We start from the raw sequence: 18,705 nt of genomic DNA, 5'->3' as shown, positions 1-18,705 counted from the left end.
AACAGCTTTGGACGGAGGGAAGAATTTTGACAGAAACTTCTGAGCTAGATCTTGCCAGGTGACAATAGAGTTGGATTGCAAAGAGTTCAGCCAACTTTTAGCTCTGTCCCTCAGAGAGAATGGGAAAATCCTAAGCTTAATTGCGTCATCACTCACCCCATTGTATCTGAAGGTTCCACACAACTCCAAAAAATTAGACAAATGGGTGTGAGGATCTTCATAAGGCAACCCATTAAATTGCACAGAGGATTGCACCATTTGTAGAATAGCTGGCTTGATTTCAAAATTGTTGGCCTCTACAGCTGGTGGGCGTATACTGTTTTGTACTCCCGTCAGAGTGGGCAGTATATAATCTCTCAGGCTCCTCTCAACATTGTTCTGAGCCTGACCCCCTTGTACAATTGTAGGAATTAGAACATTCCTGCCATCCCCATCATTCTGTGCCATCTTCACAGATTTCTGGGCCTCCCTCTTGTTCTTTCTGATTTGCTTGCAGGACTTTTCAATCTCAGGATTCAAAGGAACAAGACTGTCTGATCCTCTTCTGCCACGCATATACCAAAATTCACCTGAGACAGACAAATTAAGCAACTAAACAGATTAGAAACAAGAGAAATTAAAATCAAATTAGAATAAAAATTAATTAGACTGATATTGATAATTATTTTCAGTCCCCGGCAACGGCACCAAAAACTTGTTGCGATATTTTTGCTATGCAAGTGCACACAGTCGCAATTTGTAATAAAATGGTAAAAACCAAGTATCGTCCTCAAGGGCTGAATTATCAATTACCAATCAATTAATTCCTCTTTCTATTTGATCAATTAAAATTTGTTGATTTTTGTAAATACAGCAAGAGAAACTATAAAGTGCAGAAACAATAATTGAAAATTAAATGGACTAACAACTAATAGTAAAACCTTTGATTTAACCTCTGAAGAAACAATTAGGATATTTAATCTCATCAACTATCCTCCCTATTATTCCCTAATGCAAAGTATGAGTTCTTCTTCTTTTTACATAATTCAATTAACAAGTTGAAACAGCAGCCTATAATCATACTATGAATTATAAACTCAACCTAGGTGACAATTTCCTATATTTCTATGGTAAATTGAACCACAAAGGTAGCATTAATCTTGACAACTTAATAAACAGTTACACAATTAATTCAGATACTTTCGTTCTAAATTAGAATTATGTCCAATATAACCACAGCAGATTTAAATCTCACTTCTCAGATTTTGACTTAAAAACATATATATATATATGACTATAGAAGGCCAATCAATAATCAGTCTATAAGAACAGGTTATATGGAATTGAAGAAGATTGAAGAAGAAGAGAATTGAAATTGCATTAGTTCATAATAGGGATTCGAGTGATTCAATTAAACATCCTAAACAAAAAATTAGTTCGTAATCATAATGCTAATCACAACAAAAATTAAAGATAACATCAGAAAGTAGAAGAAAAACATGTAGATAGAAATACTCCAAGCCTTCAGCCTTCAAGCAAGAACTCTCCCCCAGTCCGTACGTGTTTCTTCTCTCTTTTTCGCCATATTAAAACCTAGGATTCAATTTTTAAAAGAGGCGGGTCGCGGCCCTACATGCACCATGCCACGGCCCGTGTCTAAATTCATGGGCGAAATGTTCTCTCCATGCCGCGGCATTAGTCAGCCATGTCGCGGCCCGTGTCGACGATTTCTGGGTTGATGCCCATCTATGCCGCGGCCTTCTCTAGCCATGCCGCAGCCCGAGGATCTCCTTCAAAACAGTGGTTCTGTTTCACCACCTAGCCGCGGCTCTACTTTGCTCATGCCGTGGCTCTTGAGGGATTTCTCAATTTTTCAAGTTTTCATCCCAAAAAATCACCAACACTTCCAAATTATGTTGAGATCCATTCTTTCTCAAAATATGTTGAAAAACTTGGTTATTTCTTCCCTTTCTTTGACATCTTCCTCCATGTGCTCAATTCTTCCTGATATTCACAAAGATAAACAAACAAAGCATAAACCCGCACTAAATGAAAGAAAAACAAAATAAAAGACTACTTAAAACATCACCTAAACATGACAAAAACTAGACTCAACACACTGCGACCCAGGGGGTGCAAGTCACAACCCATGTCCTCCAGCAGGGAGGGCTGGGCCTCTGTTTAAGGGGCGGGTCGCGACCCTTAAGGGCAAGTCACTACCCTAAATGGAAAATAAAGGGCGCTTAGGCTCGGCGGAGCACGAGGTTTCAAACCTAAGCGCTCGAGATGAATTCTACTACCGATTTTAGTAGAATTCGAGGTTTCGGAGGCTAGTATTTATTTCCAAAACATTTAATTGGAATAGAATTTGATAAGTTATCCATCATTGCTTGTGACTAGGATTATCGTTAAGGCTCAAGACTGAGGATCGTGCTCAAGACCGCTCTTTATTTATCGTTAGGGATTCGAGGTAAGAAAACTGCACACCATGTGGTTGTGAACGGGACTGAGTTTCCTGTAATTAAATGTATTTATTATGTCATTATATGGTTGTTATGCATTATATGAAAGTATGACCTGATGGTGCTGGGGATGATGACAAGCGTACTAAACGCAGCTCGTTCTAAGAGAGTCGGGATCAGCTAAACAAACAGAGGGCTCGGCCTAAGGGCCCCGGCACCTAAACATTTGTATTACTTTTTGAGATGTATGCTTGAAAATACATGTTTACCATTGTTTAGCTTAATGCTTGTACTCTACTGAATAATTGCATTAATGGGATTGAAATTGATTGAATGCTACTACTGCTATATGTGTTTGTTGTTTATGGTTTTTTTTGCTTGGCCTTAGATCACGGGTGCTACGTGGTGCAAGTAAAGGCAAAAGGAAACTGGACCAACCATGAGTTGGAGAGCTTTGGGGGCAGAGTGTACATCGTCAGCTACTCGACCGCCATGGCCGAGGGAAAGTTATAGGAATAAAGCTCTAAATTGTATTTTGCCGTTAGACTTGCTTTTGTTGTATCAACTTTTGAGAGTTGTATTTACCACATAAACCTTGTTTTTGGGATCCCATGTATCAAACATTTGTTTTAATGAAAATTAACCGTTTATGATCAAAATATTTTAACCCTAACCTATTAGTTGAATTTAGAATCACATTTATGTTCAAATGACTTGATTAGCAAGTCTTGCACTATTTTAAAATACACAGTGTAACGGTCTTGGTTATCTAGGGCATTATAATTTAGTATCAGAGTGGTCTAGGTTTAAGGGTTCATGAAGAATAGCTGGGCATGTACACTCGTCACTTAAGATAAGCTCGACTCAGGGTTTGGTAACTATATATATGTGATTACATGCTTAAATGTTTAAATGAAATATAAATGCTTTGTTGCATGATTAATAGGGAGCATGAGATACTGATAGGGCCTGGCCCTTGACTGCTATGTGATTATGATGTGGCATGCTTATTAGCATTGCTACTGTATGTGAATAATTCTTTAAATGCTTGTTTGCATCTTGACTACATATTGTCGGTTGAGTTTCGATATTGGACCATGGAAAGAATGTTAACCTGTCATCATTGCCTGACTGCTGAGTCATTGATTGCAGATAAACTTGGACAGATATGCATCCAAGGCGATCAATATGACTAGCTGCCACAAGGGTCGAGGCTAGAGATGATGAGTAGGGCCAAAACCCTCCGCCAGTCCCTGAGAACTCGCAGCAGATACTTGCTGATATGAAAGCCATACTACATAATCAGGAAGAGCATATTCACCTTTTGAGACAGCGGGCTCCATCAAGGAGTGCTGCACCGATTGTGCCACCTGCTGTGGCACCAGCTGTACAACCACCTGAGGTTGGAAACATGTGGGAGCCACTTTATGAACGATTCAAGAGACAGCATCCTCCAACCATTGAGGGAGGACCAGATCCACTGAAGGCTAAACTGTGGATGAGTATGATCACCTCCATCCTAGAATTTATGAGGGTGGAGGGTAATGACAGGGTGGCATGTGCCACCTATATGCTTAGAGAGTATGCCTGTATTTGGAGGGAGGTGGCATCACAGACTCGGGATGTTTCTACTTTGAGCTGGGATGGGTTCAGAGATTTGTTCAACCGGAAGTATTACAGCGTTGCCATCAAGGCAGCAAAGGTGAATGAGATCATGGAATTGGTACAGGGCAGCATGAAAGTTACTGAATATGCCCTAAAGTTTGATAGGCTAGTGAAGTTTGCACCAGACTTAGTGCCTACAGATGCAGCCAGACATGATAGGTTTGTTCGAGGGCTTAAGGTTGTGATAGCCCGAGATGTGAGGATCACATCAGCACCTGGGCAGACGACTTATGCCCAGGCTATTGAAAAGGCTCTTACTGCTGAAGAGGCAGAGAATAAGATCTAGAGGGAGAATGCTGCGAGACGGGATGTTCGCAGGGTAGTGCCTCCATATACAGGGCCTGGTAGGGGTGGAGGCCCCAGTGATCTGAAGAGAAAGATCCCTGACACCTTGACCACTACTGGTCCTGATAGGAGGGGCCAGGGTGGCCACCAGGAAGGCGGTGAGGCATGGAGGAGTTATCTAGAGTGCACGAGGTGCAGGAAGTTCCATCTGGGCGAATGCCGAGCCAAGGCTTGTTATCTGTGCAAGGTGGTTAGACACCTTCAGAAAGATTGTCATACATTGTAAAAGGAGGAACCAGGGAAGGTGGACAGCTTGACTCCAGCTCGAGTGTTCACCCTGACGCAGGCAGAGGCTGAGGCTAGTCCCTCAGTAGTGACAGGTCAGCTTTTTAGCGCTGGCTCGTCATATATTATATTGATTAACTTTGGTGCTACACATTCATTTGTTTCTAGTAAAGTGTTTGATAGATTGTGTAGACCTAGTGAGTACTATACTGAGGGGTTTGGGACTATACTGCCTACTAGAGAGCTGATAGTTTCTACGAGATGGATTATAGCACTGCCAGTGATGGTAGATAGTAGGGAACTATCAGTAGATTTGATTGAATTGAGTATGGATGATTTTGATATGATTTTAGGAATGGATTGGTTAGTCAGATATGGGGCCACTATAGATTGCAGGAAGAAAATGGTGACCTTTGTTTTTGTGGGTGTCGTGCATGGACCCCTTTGTTTTTGTGGGTTTCGTGCATGGACCCCTCATTCCCATGATATTAGCATTCATGGCTAGGGACCTTTAACAAGGAGGTTGTATAGGTTTTTCTAGCTAGTGTGGTGTATACAACCAGATATACACCAGTGGGGCCGAGAGAGACCAGATTGATACGCGATTTCTTGGATGTGTTTCCTGAGGATTTACCAGGACTGTCGCCGTACAGGGAGATTCAGATCATCATTGAGTTAGCGCCGGGTACGGAGCCAGTGTCGAGGGCACCATATAGAATGGCTCTAGCAGAATTGAAGGAGTTGAAGATACAGTTGCAAGAGCTTCTGGATCTAGGGTTTATCAGACCTAACTTCTTTCCATGGGTGCCCCGATTCTGTTTGTGAAGAAGAAGGATGGGACTCTGAGAATGTGTATAGACTACAGGGAGTTAAATAAGTTAATCATTAAGAACAAGTACCTCTTACCAAGGATCAATGACCTATTCGATTAGTTGCAGGGAAAGACGGTATTCTCGAAGATTGATCTTCGATCTGGTTATCACCAGCTGAGGATCAAAGACAAGGAAATTCTGAAGACGACCTTATGTACGAGGTATGGGCATTATGAGTTCTTGGTCATGTTGTTTGGTTTGACCAATGCCCAAGCAGCATTTATGGATATGATGAACAAGGTGTTCAAGGACTTCTTAGATCAGTTTGTGAGTATATTCATCGACGACATCTTAGTTTACTCCAGTTCTGAGGCATAGCATGAACAGCATCTCCGACAGGTATTACAAAGATTGACAGAGCATCAGTTGTATGCCAAGTTTAAAAAGTGTGAGATCTGGCTACCAGAAGTGACATTGCTTGGACATATTATTAATGGAGATGGGATTAAGGTAGATCCAGCCAAGGTAGAGTCAGTTAGGGATTGGCCAAGGCCAAGGAACGCCTCGGAGGTTAGAAGCTTCCTTGGATTAACAGGTTATTACAGGCGGTTCGTGGAAGGGTTTTCAAAGATTGCTGCACCGATGACAGAATTGACACAGAAGAATCTGAAGTTCACTTGGTCAGACAAGTGTGAGGGTAGTTTCTAAGAACTGAAGCGACGATTGATTACTGCTCTTGTGTTGAGTCTTCCTTCAGAGGGAGGAAAGTTTGTAGTGTACTGTGATGCATCGAGGTTGGGATGCGTATTGATGCAGAATGAGAAGGTTATTGCCTATGTGTCATTGTAGTTGAAGGAATATGAGCAGTGATATCCTACCCATGATTTGGAACTGGCAGCGGTGGTATTCGCATTGAAAGTTGGGCGACATTACTTGTATGGAGAAAAGTGTGAGATATACACCTATCATAAGAGTTTAAAGTATTTCTTTACCCAAAATGACCTGAACATGAGACAAAGACGTTGGCTGGAATTGGTGAAGGACTATGACTGTGACATCCTTTACCACCTAAGGAAAGCCAATGTTGTGGCATATGCGTTGAGTTAGATAGGCCAAGGACAACTATTTAGTTCGAAGCATATATAAAAGGAATTGGAAAAAGAGATGACCATAGCGAGGATAGAACTGGTTGTGGACCGGTTGGCCAATATTACTTTACAGTTTACCCTCCTAGAAAGGATGAGAGAGGGTCTGTTGGATGATACTCAGTTGCAGGAGGTTAGAGGGAATGTCCTAGCTTGAGTGGCTAAGGATTATTCTATTACAGAGACAGGTTTACTATGGTACAAGGATCAGATCTGTATTCCGATGGATATGGGTATTAGACGAGTCTGCAGACTTTATATTGGTGGCCTGGGATGAAGAAGGATGTAGTTGAATACGTGGCCAAGTGTTTAACCTGTCAGTAGGTGAAGGCTGAGCATCAACGACCAGAGGGGTTGCTACAGCCTTTAGGTATTCCCGAGTGGAAAAGGGAAGACATCACCATGGATTTCATGGGAGGTTTACGCAGGACAGTGGGGCTGCATGACTCGATGTGGGTGATAGTAGACAGATACACCAAGTCAGCTCACTTTCTACCAGTGCGGACAACCTATACTGTGGACCAGTATGCAGAGTTGTATGTAAAGGAGATTGTACGTCTCCTTGGAGTTCCTAAATCTATTGTATCGGACTGGGATCCTATTTTTACCTCCAAGTTTTGGGGTGGTTTGCAGAAGGCTATGGGGACTCAGTTGAAGTTCAATACGGCCTTACATCCTCAAACAGATAGGCAGTTTGAGAGAACAATTCAGGTATTGGAAGACATGCTTAGAGCGTGTGTGCTAGACTTCGAGGGGTCTTGGAGTAAGTATCTTCCATTGATTGAGTTTTCATACAACAATAGTTATCAATCAACGATTGGAGTAGCTCCATCCGAGATGTTGTATGAAAGGAGATGTAGATCGCCCATCCATTGGGATAAGATGGGTGAGAGAAAGTATTTGGGAACTGAGATGGTTCAGAAGACAAATGAAGCTATTGAGAAGATCTGAGCTCGAATTCTCACTTCGCAGAGCAGATAAAAAAGCTACGCTGATTCTAAGCGTAGGGACATGGAGTTTCAGATAAGGGACCACGTGTTTCTGTGAGTTTCACCATTACGAGGGGTGAGGAGGTTTGGGAAATAGGGCAAGCTAAGCCCTAGATTTATATGACCTTTTGAGATCTTGGAGAGGATCGAGAACGTATTCCACATCTTTATGCTTTGGAAATACATCTCAGACACGACTCGTGTGTTGAGATATGAGGATCTGGAGTTACAGACAGATTTCTCGTATGAGGAGCGACTAGTGAAAATCCTAGATAGAAAAGATAAGGTTATGAGGAACAAGATGACTCCTTTAGTCAAAATATTGTGGAGGAATAGCAAGGTCGAGGAAACGACCTGGGAGCTTGAGTCAGTGATGCGGGATCAATATCCCGACTTATTCAGGTAAATTTCGAGGACGAAATTCTCAGTAGGAGGGGATAGTTGTAACGACCCAAAAATTCTAATAAGGTTTAGTGCCTGGCTTAGCGTGCCGAGATGGCATAATTGGATATTTGTATGTGGTTATGTTAATTAATGTGTGACTATGTGGCATGCATGATTTATATGATTATGTAAATAAATTATATGCATGTTTATGAGAAATAGATATGCATGTGGGCCCTTTACTGTTTATAAGGGCGTATTTGTAATTTTGGCCCGTTAAGGGCATAAATGTGATTATATATGATAAATGGTTGAGAACACATTATTATGTGGATATATTTGTATTATATGGCTCAAGGCGATCCTAGTGAGCGGATTAGCGGAATAGTCACAGCAGGGTCTAATACCCAGCACGGGGTGAGCTTTGGGGTATTTTGGGAAGTTCAATGTATACTTGGGATTTATTGAGTAACGAGTAAATATTTGGTAATTAGTTGGGCATAACAGGACTAATTGGTAATTTATAGGATGACTTGAGGAATTAACAAGAATTGGGAGAAATACCATTTTACCCTTGAGGCTATTAGAGGGCTGGGAAACTTGAGGGGTATTTTAGTCTTTTTAGCTAAGGTATTTGATCAGCTAGGTCTTAGGAAACTATCAGAACACTCTTGGAACATTTAGAAACTTACTCTCTCTCTCCCTCTCACTCCCGTACTCTCATTTTTCCTCTCCTTGTGTCTTGAAGCTGAGGAAAAACAGAAAGAAACTCAAGGTTTTAGGCTAGTTTGAGCTAGAGAAATCCAAGCTAAGGTCAGACAAGGATTTCTGAGAATTTTAGGCTATCAATTCAGGTAAAAATCTAACCTTGAATACTGAATTCTATTGGGATAATGTTGAAACTTAGAGCTTGCATGAGAATGGTTTCTAAGGCTGAAGCTTGGGTGTTAAGGAGAGTAAGAATTGTTTATAGATTAGATATGATGTTTAAGCTATAGGGATAAGAATTCTAGGTTCAATTCAGAGTTTGGCTGAAGGTTTGGGTTGAATTTTAAGGCTTAGACTCGAGGGAAACGCTGAAAAAAGGGTGGAATTTCTGGGTTTCGGGCCTCGGGTCACGGCCATGTTCTTCAGGCATCGCGGCCCGCAAGTTGTAAGAGGCTAGGATGCCTCTGATTCGCCAGGCGTGCCGTGACCCAAGGGGTGTGCAAGTCGCGGCCCGTGTCCTTCAGCAGGGAGGGCTGGGCCGCGGCCCTTAAAGGCAAGTCACAACCATAAATGGAAAATAAAGGGAGTTTATGCTTTTAGGCTTGTGGAGGCACGAGGTTTCAAACCTAAGCGCTCGAGACGAATTATTCTACCGAGTTTATTAGAATTCTAGGTCCCGGAGGCTAGTATTTATTTCCAAAACATTTAATTAGAATAGAATTTGATAGTTATACATCATTGCTTGTGACTAGGATTATCGTTAAGGCTCAGGACTAAGGATCGTGCTCAGGACCGCTCTTTATTTATCGTTCGGGATTCGAGGTAAGAAAATTTCACCCATGAGGTTGTGAACAAGACTGAGTTTCCCTATAATTGAACGTATGCATCCTGTGGTTATATGGTTGTTATGCGTTATATGAAAGTACGACCTAAGGGTGTCGGGGCTGATGATAAGAGTATTGAACGCAGCTCGGCCTAAGCGAGATGGGATCAACTAGACAAATAAAGTGCTCGTCCTAAGGGCGCCGACACCTGAACATTTATATTACTAATTAAGATGTATGCTTGAAAATACATGTTTATCGCTGTTTAGCTTAATGCCTGTACTTAGCTGAATAATTGAATTAATGGGATTGAAGTTGATTGAATGCTACTGCTGCTATATGTGTTTGTTGTTTATGGTTTTCTTGCTGGGCCTTGGCTCACGGGTGCTACGTGGTTCAGGTAAAGGCAAAGGGAAACTAGACCAACCATGAGTTAGAGAGCTCTGGGGGCGGAGTGGTCAGCTGTGCCACGGTCGAGGGAAAGTTACAGGAATAGATCTTTAAATTGTATTTTGTCATTGGACTGGCTTTTATTGTATCAGCTTTTGAGAGTTGTATTTACCACATAACCCTATTTTTGGGATTTCATGTATCAAACATTTGTTTTAATGAAAATTAACCGTTTATGATCAAAATCTGTTAAGCATATCCTATTAGTCGACTTTAGAATCACATTTATGTTCAAACGACTTGATTAGCAAGTCTTGCACTATTTTAAAATACACATTGTAACAGTCTTGGTTATCCAGGGCGTTATAGGAGTGGTTTCTTTGTGTTCAAAAGAAACAAACATATATTTTACACTCAATTATGGAGGTTGATTGTGTTCTAGTGGCAACTGGCGATGAGGCCAAATGACTAATGGTATTGTTGACGGTGAAATCTCGTCAACGAAATTAGATCGGAAAACTCAAAGGTAAGTCAGGCGATGTTTATGTAAGAACTGAGAATAAACTTATGAAAGGATAAACACAGATGAACAATGGAGTGAGAAATGTATATTGCTTAATAGCTTCTGCATACAATGAATTTTCCAACCCCCCTTTCAGGTGGTCTTAGGGTCCATTTTATAGTAGGCTCTAATGGCCTTAGATACATAGTGGTCCAGGGGACCAAGTGGTACATACGTACTGTGTCAAGGTAGTGGCTTCAGAGGTTGTGGTCGTACATCTCGTACAGAAGCAGGTGTCAGGAGGATGTCTCCACTACTTGTCGGTACCCATGTCTAATGCGTGGTGGCAGGCGTAGTGGCGCAGAAGGTAGTGGTGTCGGCTCTGACCTATGGCCGTAGACGTATGGACCATAACTCCTATCCTCGCATACCCACTCCTGGCATTCCCACTACTTGTCTGGTAGGGGTACTATATCCGTACTCTGACTTCTTTAGGTTTGTAGGCACATTCCATATTCATGCATGTACCTTGCCCCTTGTGAGTATTCTCACCTCCAAGGCCATGGGCACGGGACCATGGGCGAGGCCATGGGCGAGGCCATGGGCGAGGCCATGGGCGAGGCCATGGGCCATGCCATCTCGCGAGGCCACCTGGTGCTGGGCCTCATGCGCGCGGCCGAGGCATGGCTGGGGCACCATTTCGCGAGGTGCCTTACTAGCGAGGCCACCACCAACGAGGCCACCACCAGCGAGGCCATCATGTGCAGCGAGGCCACCATCAGCGAGGCCACCATCAGCGAGGCCACCACCAGCGAGGCCACCATCAGCGAGGCCACCATCCGCGAGGCCACCATCAGCGAGGCCACCATCAGCGAGGCCACCACCAGCGAGGCCACCACCAGCGAGGCCACCATCAGCGAGGCCACCACCAGCGAGGCCACCATCCGCGAGGCCACCATCCGCGAGGCCACCACCAGCGAGGCCACCACCAGCGAGGCCACCAGCGAGGCCACCACCAGCGAGGCCACCACCAGCGAGGCCACCATCCGCGAGGCCACCACCAGCGAGGCCACCATCAGCGAGGCCACCACCAGCGAGGCCACCAGGTGCAACTAAGGCGTGGCTTCGCTAAGTACGTGGTTGGTGCGAGATAATGGGAGCCCGAGGGCATCGCGGCTCCATCACGTAATTAAGTGCTTATGGGACCTTAGTGCGTGCCTTTGATCCTTTGAGGGCGTGGAATTTCGAGCCTCAACACTTGCCCCTCCAGGCTCGAGTCCAATTGTATGATGAAGTGGCCTTTATCCCTCTGTTCTAATCAGGGACTAGAGATTTCTTATTTGGTGGATTTTTGGTATCCACAGGTATTATGGTGGATATCCATATTCCGTAGAAAATGTATCGATGATCTCGATACATTGTGATAGTCATAAAAACATATATAATGAGAAGTCTAGACATATAAGTCTAACATATGAGTAAGTTAGACAATTGATTCAAGATGGAATCATATCAATCTCATATGTAAGACAAGTGAGAACTTAGCAGATCCATTTACAAAACCTCTTGTGAAGAGGTTAGCAAGTTCCACTTCAAAATGGATGGGACTGAAACTCCTAGAATATCATATTCAACAATGATGGAAACCCAACTCCAAACTTGTGAACATCAAAAGCAAGATTTCAATGGGTAAGAACTATCAATTGAGTGAATAGTTGTAACACTAACATAATCATGAGTTACATCCAAGGATGGTTAGTTTTGGTTGCTACCGAATGAGGGTTAAGCCTAGGGCTTTTAATGAAGTTTAGTTGTGTGCAACAAGCATCTCTAAAGGTATAAAAAAAAATTTAAGAAATTCTCCTATGTTAACTTAGAGGTGGTGTTGCCTCTCATGGGAGTTGGTGTTTCTCCCCGGAAAGTTCATGAAATGGATGAGCACATGGTCATATGATTGCTAAGCGAGAAAAGTGGGAAAATAAAAGGTCAAGTAGAGGTGTGTTAGGTGCTACCGATCTTATCACTAAGGAGTACTTAGTTCAAATCGAAAGATATTATATTTTATGCACCAATATTGTATGGGCTAAAAAGAGAGGATTATATTTAACCAAGTGGGGGAATGTTGAGATTGTTTAAATATAAAGGTTAAGTTGTTTACACAATGTGGTGCAAAACACTTAACGATTTTTCACTTAAGTTGAAGTAAAAATATGAGATTTTATTGTATGCATCTATAATTGACTTTTATGGGTCTAAAGTGATACAATGAGGAATCTAAGCATGCTCAAAAAGTTTGGAAACATTTGGATGTATTTAAGGTCACTTTTGAGGAGTTGACTGGGAACTTAAGCCTAAGGATTTTGTAACTGGTCAAAAATGCTACAGCTTTTTTTCGCAGCATTTTGAAAATGCTACAACATTTTTTCACAACATTTTTTCACAACATTTTTCAAAATGCTGAAAGTTGCATTTTTTTTTTTTTGCTCCAAAGGACTAGTTTAAAGGCTTGTTCAATCTCAAATCTCATTCTATCTTGGTAAAGCTTCAAGCAACAAAGTGAAGGCTTGTAATAGAGATTTTGGATAGTGATGTTAATTCGTGTATAAGCCGTAGATGTTCCCCAAAGTTTGAAGATTCAAGTACTCAAAGCAAGGTTGTATCACTCTAACACTTAACTTTGTAATTGTGTTCTTCCATTGTGTTTTACTTCTTTAGTTGTGTTCATTTTTGTTACTTTTGATGATTAAATGATTCTAGATCTATGTTATAATCATTTAATCATATAATCTTTAAGTATCAATATTAGCAAAAATAAATTGAATATGGTTCTTTGATTATCAAGATTTGCATTCATACTTTGAATTTTGATCCTGATTAACATCTAGGGTTTGAAATATTGCATTATTCCAATTATTCATTGTTGATTTAGAAAGTATAAAGCCATAAATTCCTAACAATCTCCTTCACATACAGTTTAGCATACTGCTCCACAGTGTTGTTTGTTCGCGCAGGAAAAAAGTGCGCTGACTTGGTATATCAGTCCAAGATTAACCATAAAGAGTCATGCTACCCCACAGTCCTAGGAAATCCAACCACGACATCCATGGTTATATCCTCCCATTTCCATTCAAGAATTCCCAAATGTTGTAATAACCTCGCTGGCCTCTGGTGTTCAGCTTTCACTTGCTTACACATTAGGCACTTAGCTACATATTCAACTACATCTTTCTTCATCCCTAGCCACCAATATAAAGATTTCAAATTTTGATACATCTTCGTGATGCCTGGATGTAACGAGTATGAGACTCATCTTCGTGGTATGAGACTCATCTAGATTCTCTTTCTTAATACCAGCATCCATCAGAATGCATATCCGATCCTTATATCTCAACATATCAATCTCAGAAATAGTAAAGTCCTTAGCCACTCTAGCAAAGACTTCCTCTCGATGATTCACCATCTGTGGATCACTCATTTGTGCTTCTTTAAGTCTTTCAAGGAGAGTAGACTAATGACTTATACTCGCCAATTTACCATCCACGAACTCTATACCAGCATTGGTCATTTCTTCAGCTAACTTTGCTGAGATCTGTCTCGAACTATACATCTGGCCCGGACCTTTCCAACTTAAGGCATTAGCCACCACATTAACTTTTCATAGATGATAAAGTATTTTACAATCATAATCATTCACCAATTCTAACCAACATCTCTGCCTCATGTTCACATATTTATAGGTAAAGAAATACTTCAAACTCTTATGTTAGTGTATATCTCACACTTCTTCCCATATAGTAGTGTTGCCACACCTTAAATGATAACACCACTTCTCTTACGATAGGTTAAATACATAATGAAATTGGTTAGGCACAAAGAGGTGCAAAAACCATAACAATTTTACTAAAGTCAACATGTGAGAGTTGACTTTTTGTATAGGTATATATAAATCATCTTTTTGGGTCCAAAGTGTTTCTTTGGAGTATATAAGAGTACCCAAAAAGTTTGGAAGCATTTGGAGATATTTTGAGACAATTTTTGGAGTTCCAAGTTAATGGGACCTGCATTGCGTCGCCTCTAGGAAGCAATGTGTTGCTGGTATCATGAAACACTGCATAGACGACGCGCCACTTGGATGCAGGCGATGCGTCGTTGGGCAGTACGTACAGAACCGTACAGTGACATGTTTTTTGCTCCAAAATTCAAATTAAATGTTCTAATCTCATTGGTTGAGTCTAATGAGGGTTCCTATACTATTTAAAGGGGTCACTTGAGTTTTTGGTGAATTGATCACTCACCTCTATCTCTCTCTAAAACCTCGCTCTCTCTATAGCTCTCAAGATTACTAGTTTCTCCAAGATCTTCATCAACAAAGTTTGACTTGCATGAAGATTCAAGGCTTGTGAATCCCAATCTCATTTCATTGTAGTAGCTTCAAGCAATTTCAAAGAGGATGCTAGGAATAGAGATTTTTGGACAACAAATCTTCATTTGTGTCAAGCGTTTATTACATTTTTTGAGTCACATAAAATCATAGACTTGTGATTTTATGTATCAAGGTTCTTCAACCCAAAGGTAAATTCTACCAGTTTTTTTATTTGTGTTATTCTTCTATTAAAGTATCGATTATCACTGTTTAACTCTTGCCTCAATCCCAACAACTGTTGCCAATTCCAAATCATGAGTAGGATACTGCTGTCCATACTCTTTTAACTGTCTTAAGGCATGGGAAATCACCTTCCCTGCCTGCACCAGAACACAACCTAACCCCTGCCTCGAGGCATCATAATAAACCACAAACCTTTCCTTGTTTGAAAGAAGACTGAATACTGGTGCAGTGATCAACCGTCGTTTCATCTCTTGGAAGTTGTTTTCACATCTAACAATTTACACAAACTTCGAACTCTTACGCGTCAGCTCAGACAGAGGTGTTGCAATCCTCGAGAATCCCTATACGAAATGTCAATAGTATCTTGTCAATCCAAGGAAACTTCAAACTTCTAAAGCATTCTTTGGCCCTGGCCAATCTCTCACCGCTTCAATCTTAGTTGGATCAACCATAATCCCATTCTTACTCACAACGTGACCAAGAAACGTTACTTGAGGAAGTCAAAACTCACACTTCTTGAATTTTGCATACAACCAATGTTCCCTCAACCTCTATAATTCCAAACAAAGATGTTCATCATGTTCCTCTTCTGACTAAGAATAGACCAATATGTCATCAATAAACACAATTATGAACTTGTCCACATAATCCTTGAACACCTTGTTCATCAAATCCATGAACGTCGCTTGGGCATTAGTTAGTCCAAAAGACATCACCAAAATTTGATAATGCTTGTACCTTGGGAATATCTTCTTCTTTGATCCTCAGCTGGTGACAACCAGATCAAAGATTAATCTTTGAGAACATTGTCTTGCCTTATAACTGATCGAGCAAATCATTAATCCTTGGTAATGGGTACTTATTTTTTGGAAAATCCCGGGTGTGTGCACACCAATGCACCCCTCTCAAGTTTTTGGCTCGGAAAGTATTTTCAGTGAAATTTTTTTATGCTCTCTATATTGTAGTTATTTAGAGCATCGTGAAATTTTTGTAGGAAATTCTAAATAATTTACAATGCCAAAAAGTAAGGTTCAAATAGTTTGTTGTGCATGTGAATATTTTTTATGCACGTGGAAAGTAGCTTATTTGAACATTGTTTTCGGCACTGTAAATTATTCATAATTTCTTGAAAATTTTGTAGGATGCTATAAATAACTACAATATACATTACCATAAAAAACATTGCGCTGAAAATACTTTCCGAGCCAAGAACTAGTGAGGGGGTGCATCTGTGTGCTCCTTTTTAAGGGGTGCACCAGATAACTACCCCTTATTTTTTATGGTCATCTTATTTAACTCCTGGTAGTCAATACACATCCTTAATGACCTATTTTGTTCTTTGCAAAGAATATTGGTTCACCCCATAGTGAGAAACTTTGTCTAATAAACCCCAAATCAAGTAACTCTTGTAACTGAACCTTCAATTCCTTCAATTCTACTTGCACCATGCGGTACAATACCTTAGATATTGGTTTTGTTCCATGTGCTAACTCTATGATAAATTCAATCTCTTGGTGCTGACCTAGGCAAATATTATGGGAACACATCCAGGAACTCACAGATTAATCTGGTTTCCTCTGATCCAACTGTTACAACCTTAGTGACATCTATTGCACTCGCTAGGAATCCTATACATCCTTTCTATAATAGGTCTCTAGCCTTCAACGTGGAGATCATTGGAATGTGAGTTCAATTAATAGAACACACAAACACAAATGGGTTCTCCCCCTCAGGTTCAAAAGTCACCATTTTCTTATTGCAATCTATGGTTGCCCCATACTTGGCTAACCAATTCGTGTCCAATATTATGTCAAAGTCCTCCATTTCTAGATCAATTAGATCCACAGATAATTCTTCACTATCCACCTCCACTGGTAAAGATCTAATCCACCTCCTAGAAATTACTAATTCCCCTATAGATAACAAAGTCTCAAACCCCATAGTATACACATCACAAGGTCTACTAAGTTTGTCTATCACTTTACTTGACACAAACGAATGAGTAGCACCAGAATCAATCAATATTGAATACATAGAGCCTTCATTAGAAATCGAACCTATGACTACAGAAGGACTAGCCTCAGCTTCTGCTTGGGTCAGTGTAAATACTCGAGCTGGAACTAGATTATTGCATTTCTTTGGTTTCTCATTCTTCAATTGTGGGCAATCTTTCTGAAGATGACCCATCGCTCCACACAGGAAACATGCCTTGGGAAGACATTCTCCCAAATGATGTCTTCTGTATCGGGCACACTTAGGGTAGCTTCTCCAATTCTCGTTCCCACCCTGACAGTTGCCTTGAGTACCCTGAAACCTCTTATTTGAACCGAGGGTACCAGAAGTGTCTCCAGTCTACCTTTTCTTATCAGTGGAGCCACCACCCTACTTGACCTAGTAAACGGAGAAGTCGTCTTCCGAGCATCGCGTCTCATGACACCTTCCTTTCATATTTTATCCTTTTCCCCATCAGCAATAAGGGTCTTTTCTACTACCCGAGCATACAGAGTAACTCTAGGCACACAAATGATTCTCACATCATGAGCTATCATTGAATTTAGCCCTCGAACAAACATTTCATTCCTAGTAACATCTCTTGGCACTAAGTTAGAAGCAAACTTAGCCAGCTTGTGAAATTTCAAAGCACATTTTTTCACAGTCACATTGCCTTGGACCAAACTAGCAAACTCATCTACCTTCGCAGTCTGAACTGCGTCATTATAGTACATTTCATTAAGCAACTCCCGGAACTCCTCCCAGCTTGTAGTGGCAACATTCCGTGTCTGGGATACAACCTCCCATCATATCCGGGGATCGTCTCGTAGCATATAATTAAGTGGTGCTAGCCACCCTATCATTGCCCACCACCCTCATAAAGTCAAGGATGGAACTAGTCATGCCCATCCATTGTTCAACCTTAGGTGGATCTAGGCCTCACTCAAAAACTGGAGGGTGTTGCTTTCGAAACCTTTCATACAATGGTTCCAATCGATTTTCTACTTCAAACTGCACAAGTAAAGGTACAAATGCAGGTGGCACATGCCGGGCAACATTCCCTGGTGGAATCTATTGCCTCATCCGCCTAATCTTTTCATCCTATCTCTAGAGTCTAGCTTTCATATCAGCAAGTGTTTGCTCCCACCCCTGAGGAGCAAGAGGAGGGTTTTGATCTTCATCATCATTACCGACCCTAATATTCTTGACACAAAGTCTAATTGATTTCCTAGGAGGCATTATTTCAAAATTCTTCTACAATCAATGACTCGGGCTTATCCAGCCAGGATAACAACATCAAAACCATCACATAGTCGTAACCGAGCAAAAACACAATTCCTACATTCAACAATAATGCTCAAAATCATATCTTTCATATCAACATATCAATCAAAGGGCCATGCTCTAACAATATATGTCATGCTTCCTATTCTAGCAATGAGATAAGGCAACATACTTCAAATAAATAGTTAAACAGATATTCAACCCATTACCCACTAAACCCTGACTCGAGCTTGTCTTTGGCGGTGAATGTACATGTTCGGTTATCCTTCACGAACCATACATCCATGGAAGATCTAATACCAAGTTGTGATGCCCTACTAACACAGGACTATCACCTTGTGTGTTTAAAATAGTGCTTATCTTGCTAAACAAGAAGTTTAGACCCAAAAGTGT

General features: G+C 41.1%; 1 protein-coding gene across 1 annotated transcript; it reads right to left on the bottom strand.

Annotated features, from left to right (window-relative positions):
• Window positions 1–15,056: 15,056 nt before the first annotated feature.
• Window positions 15,057–17,223, bottom strand: LOC133814677 (uncharacterized). Its single transcript, XM_062247608.1, has 2 exons — window positions 16,817–17,223; window positions 15,057–15,306 (listed from the first exon to the last, which is right to left on the bottom strand). The coding sequence occupies exons 1-2, from the start codon at window positions 17,221–17,223 to the stop codon at window positions 15,057–15,059; spliced, it is 657 nt and encodes a 218-aa protein (XP_062103592.1).
• Window positions 17,224–18,705: the final 1,482 nt, after the last annotated feature.

Source organism: Humulus lupulus, chromosome 2 (assembly GCF_963169125.1).
Source record: "Humulus lupulus chromosome 2, drHumLupu1.1, whole genome shotgun sequence".
Classification (NCBI taxonomy): domain Eukaryota; kingdom Viridiplantae; phylum Streptophyta; class Magnoliopsida; order Rosales; family Cannabaceae; genus Humulus; species Humulus lupulus.
Note: the sequence above shows the minus strand (reverse complement) of the source record. Positions and strands in the feature narration are given on the sequence as shown.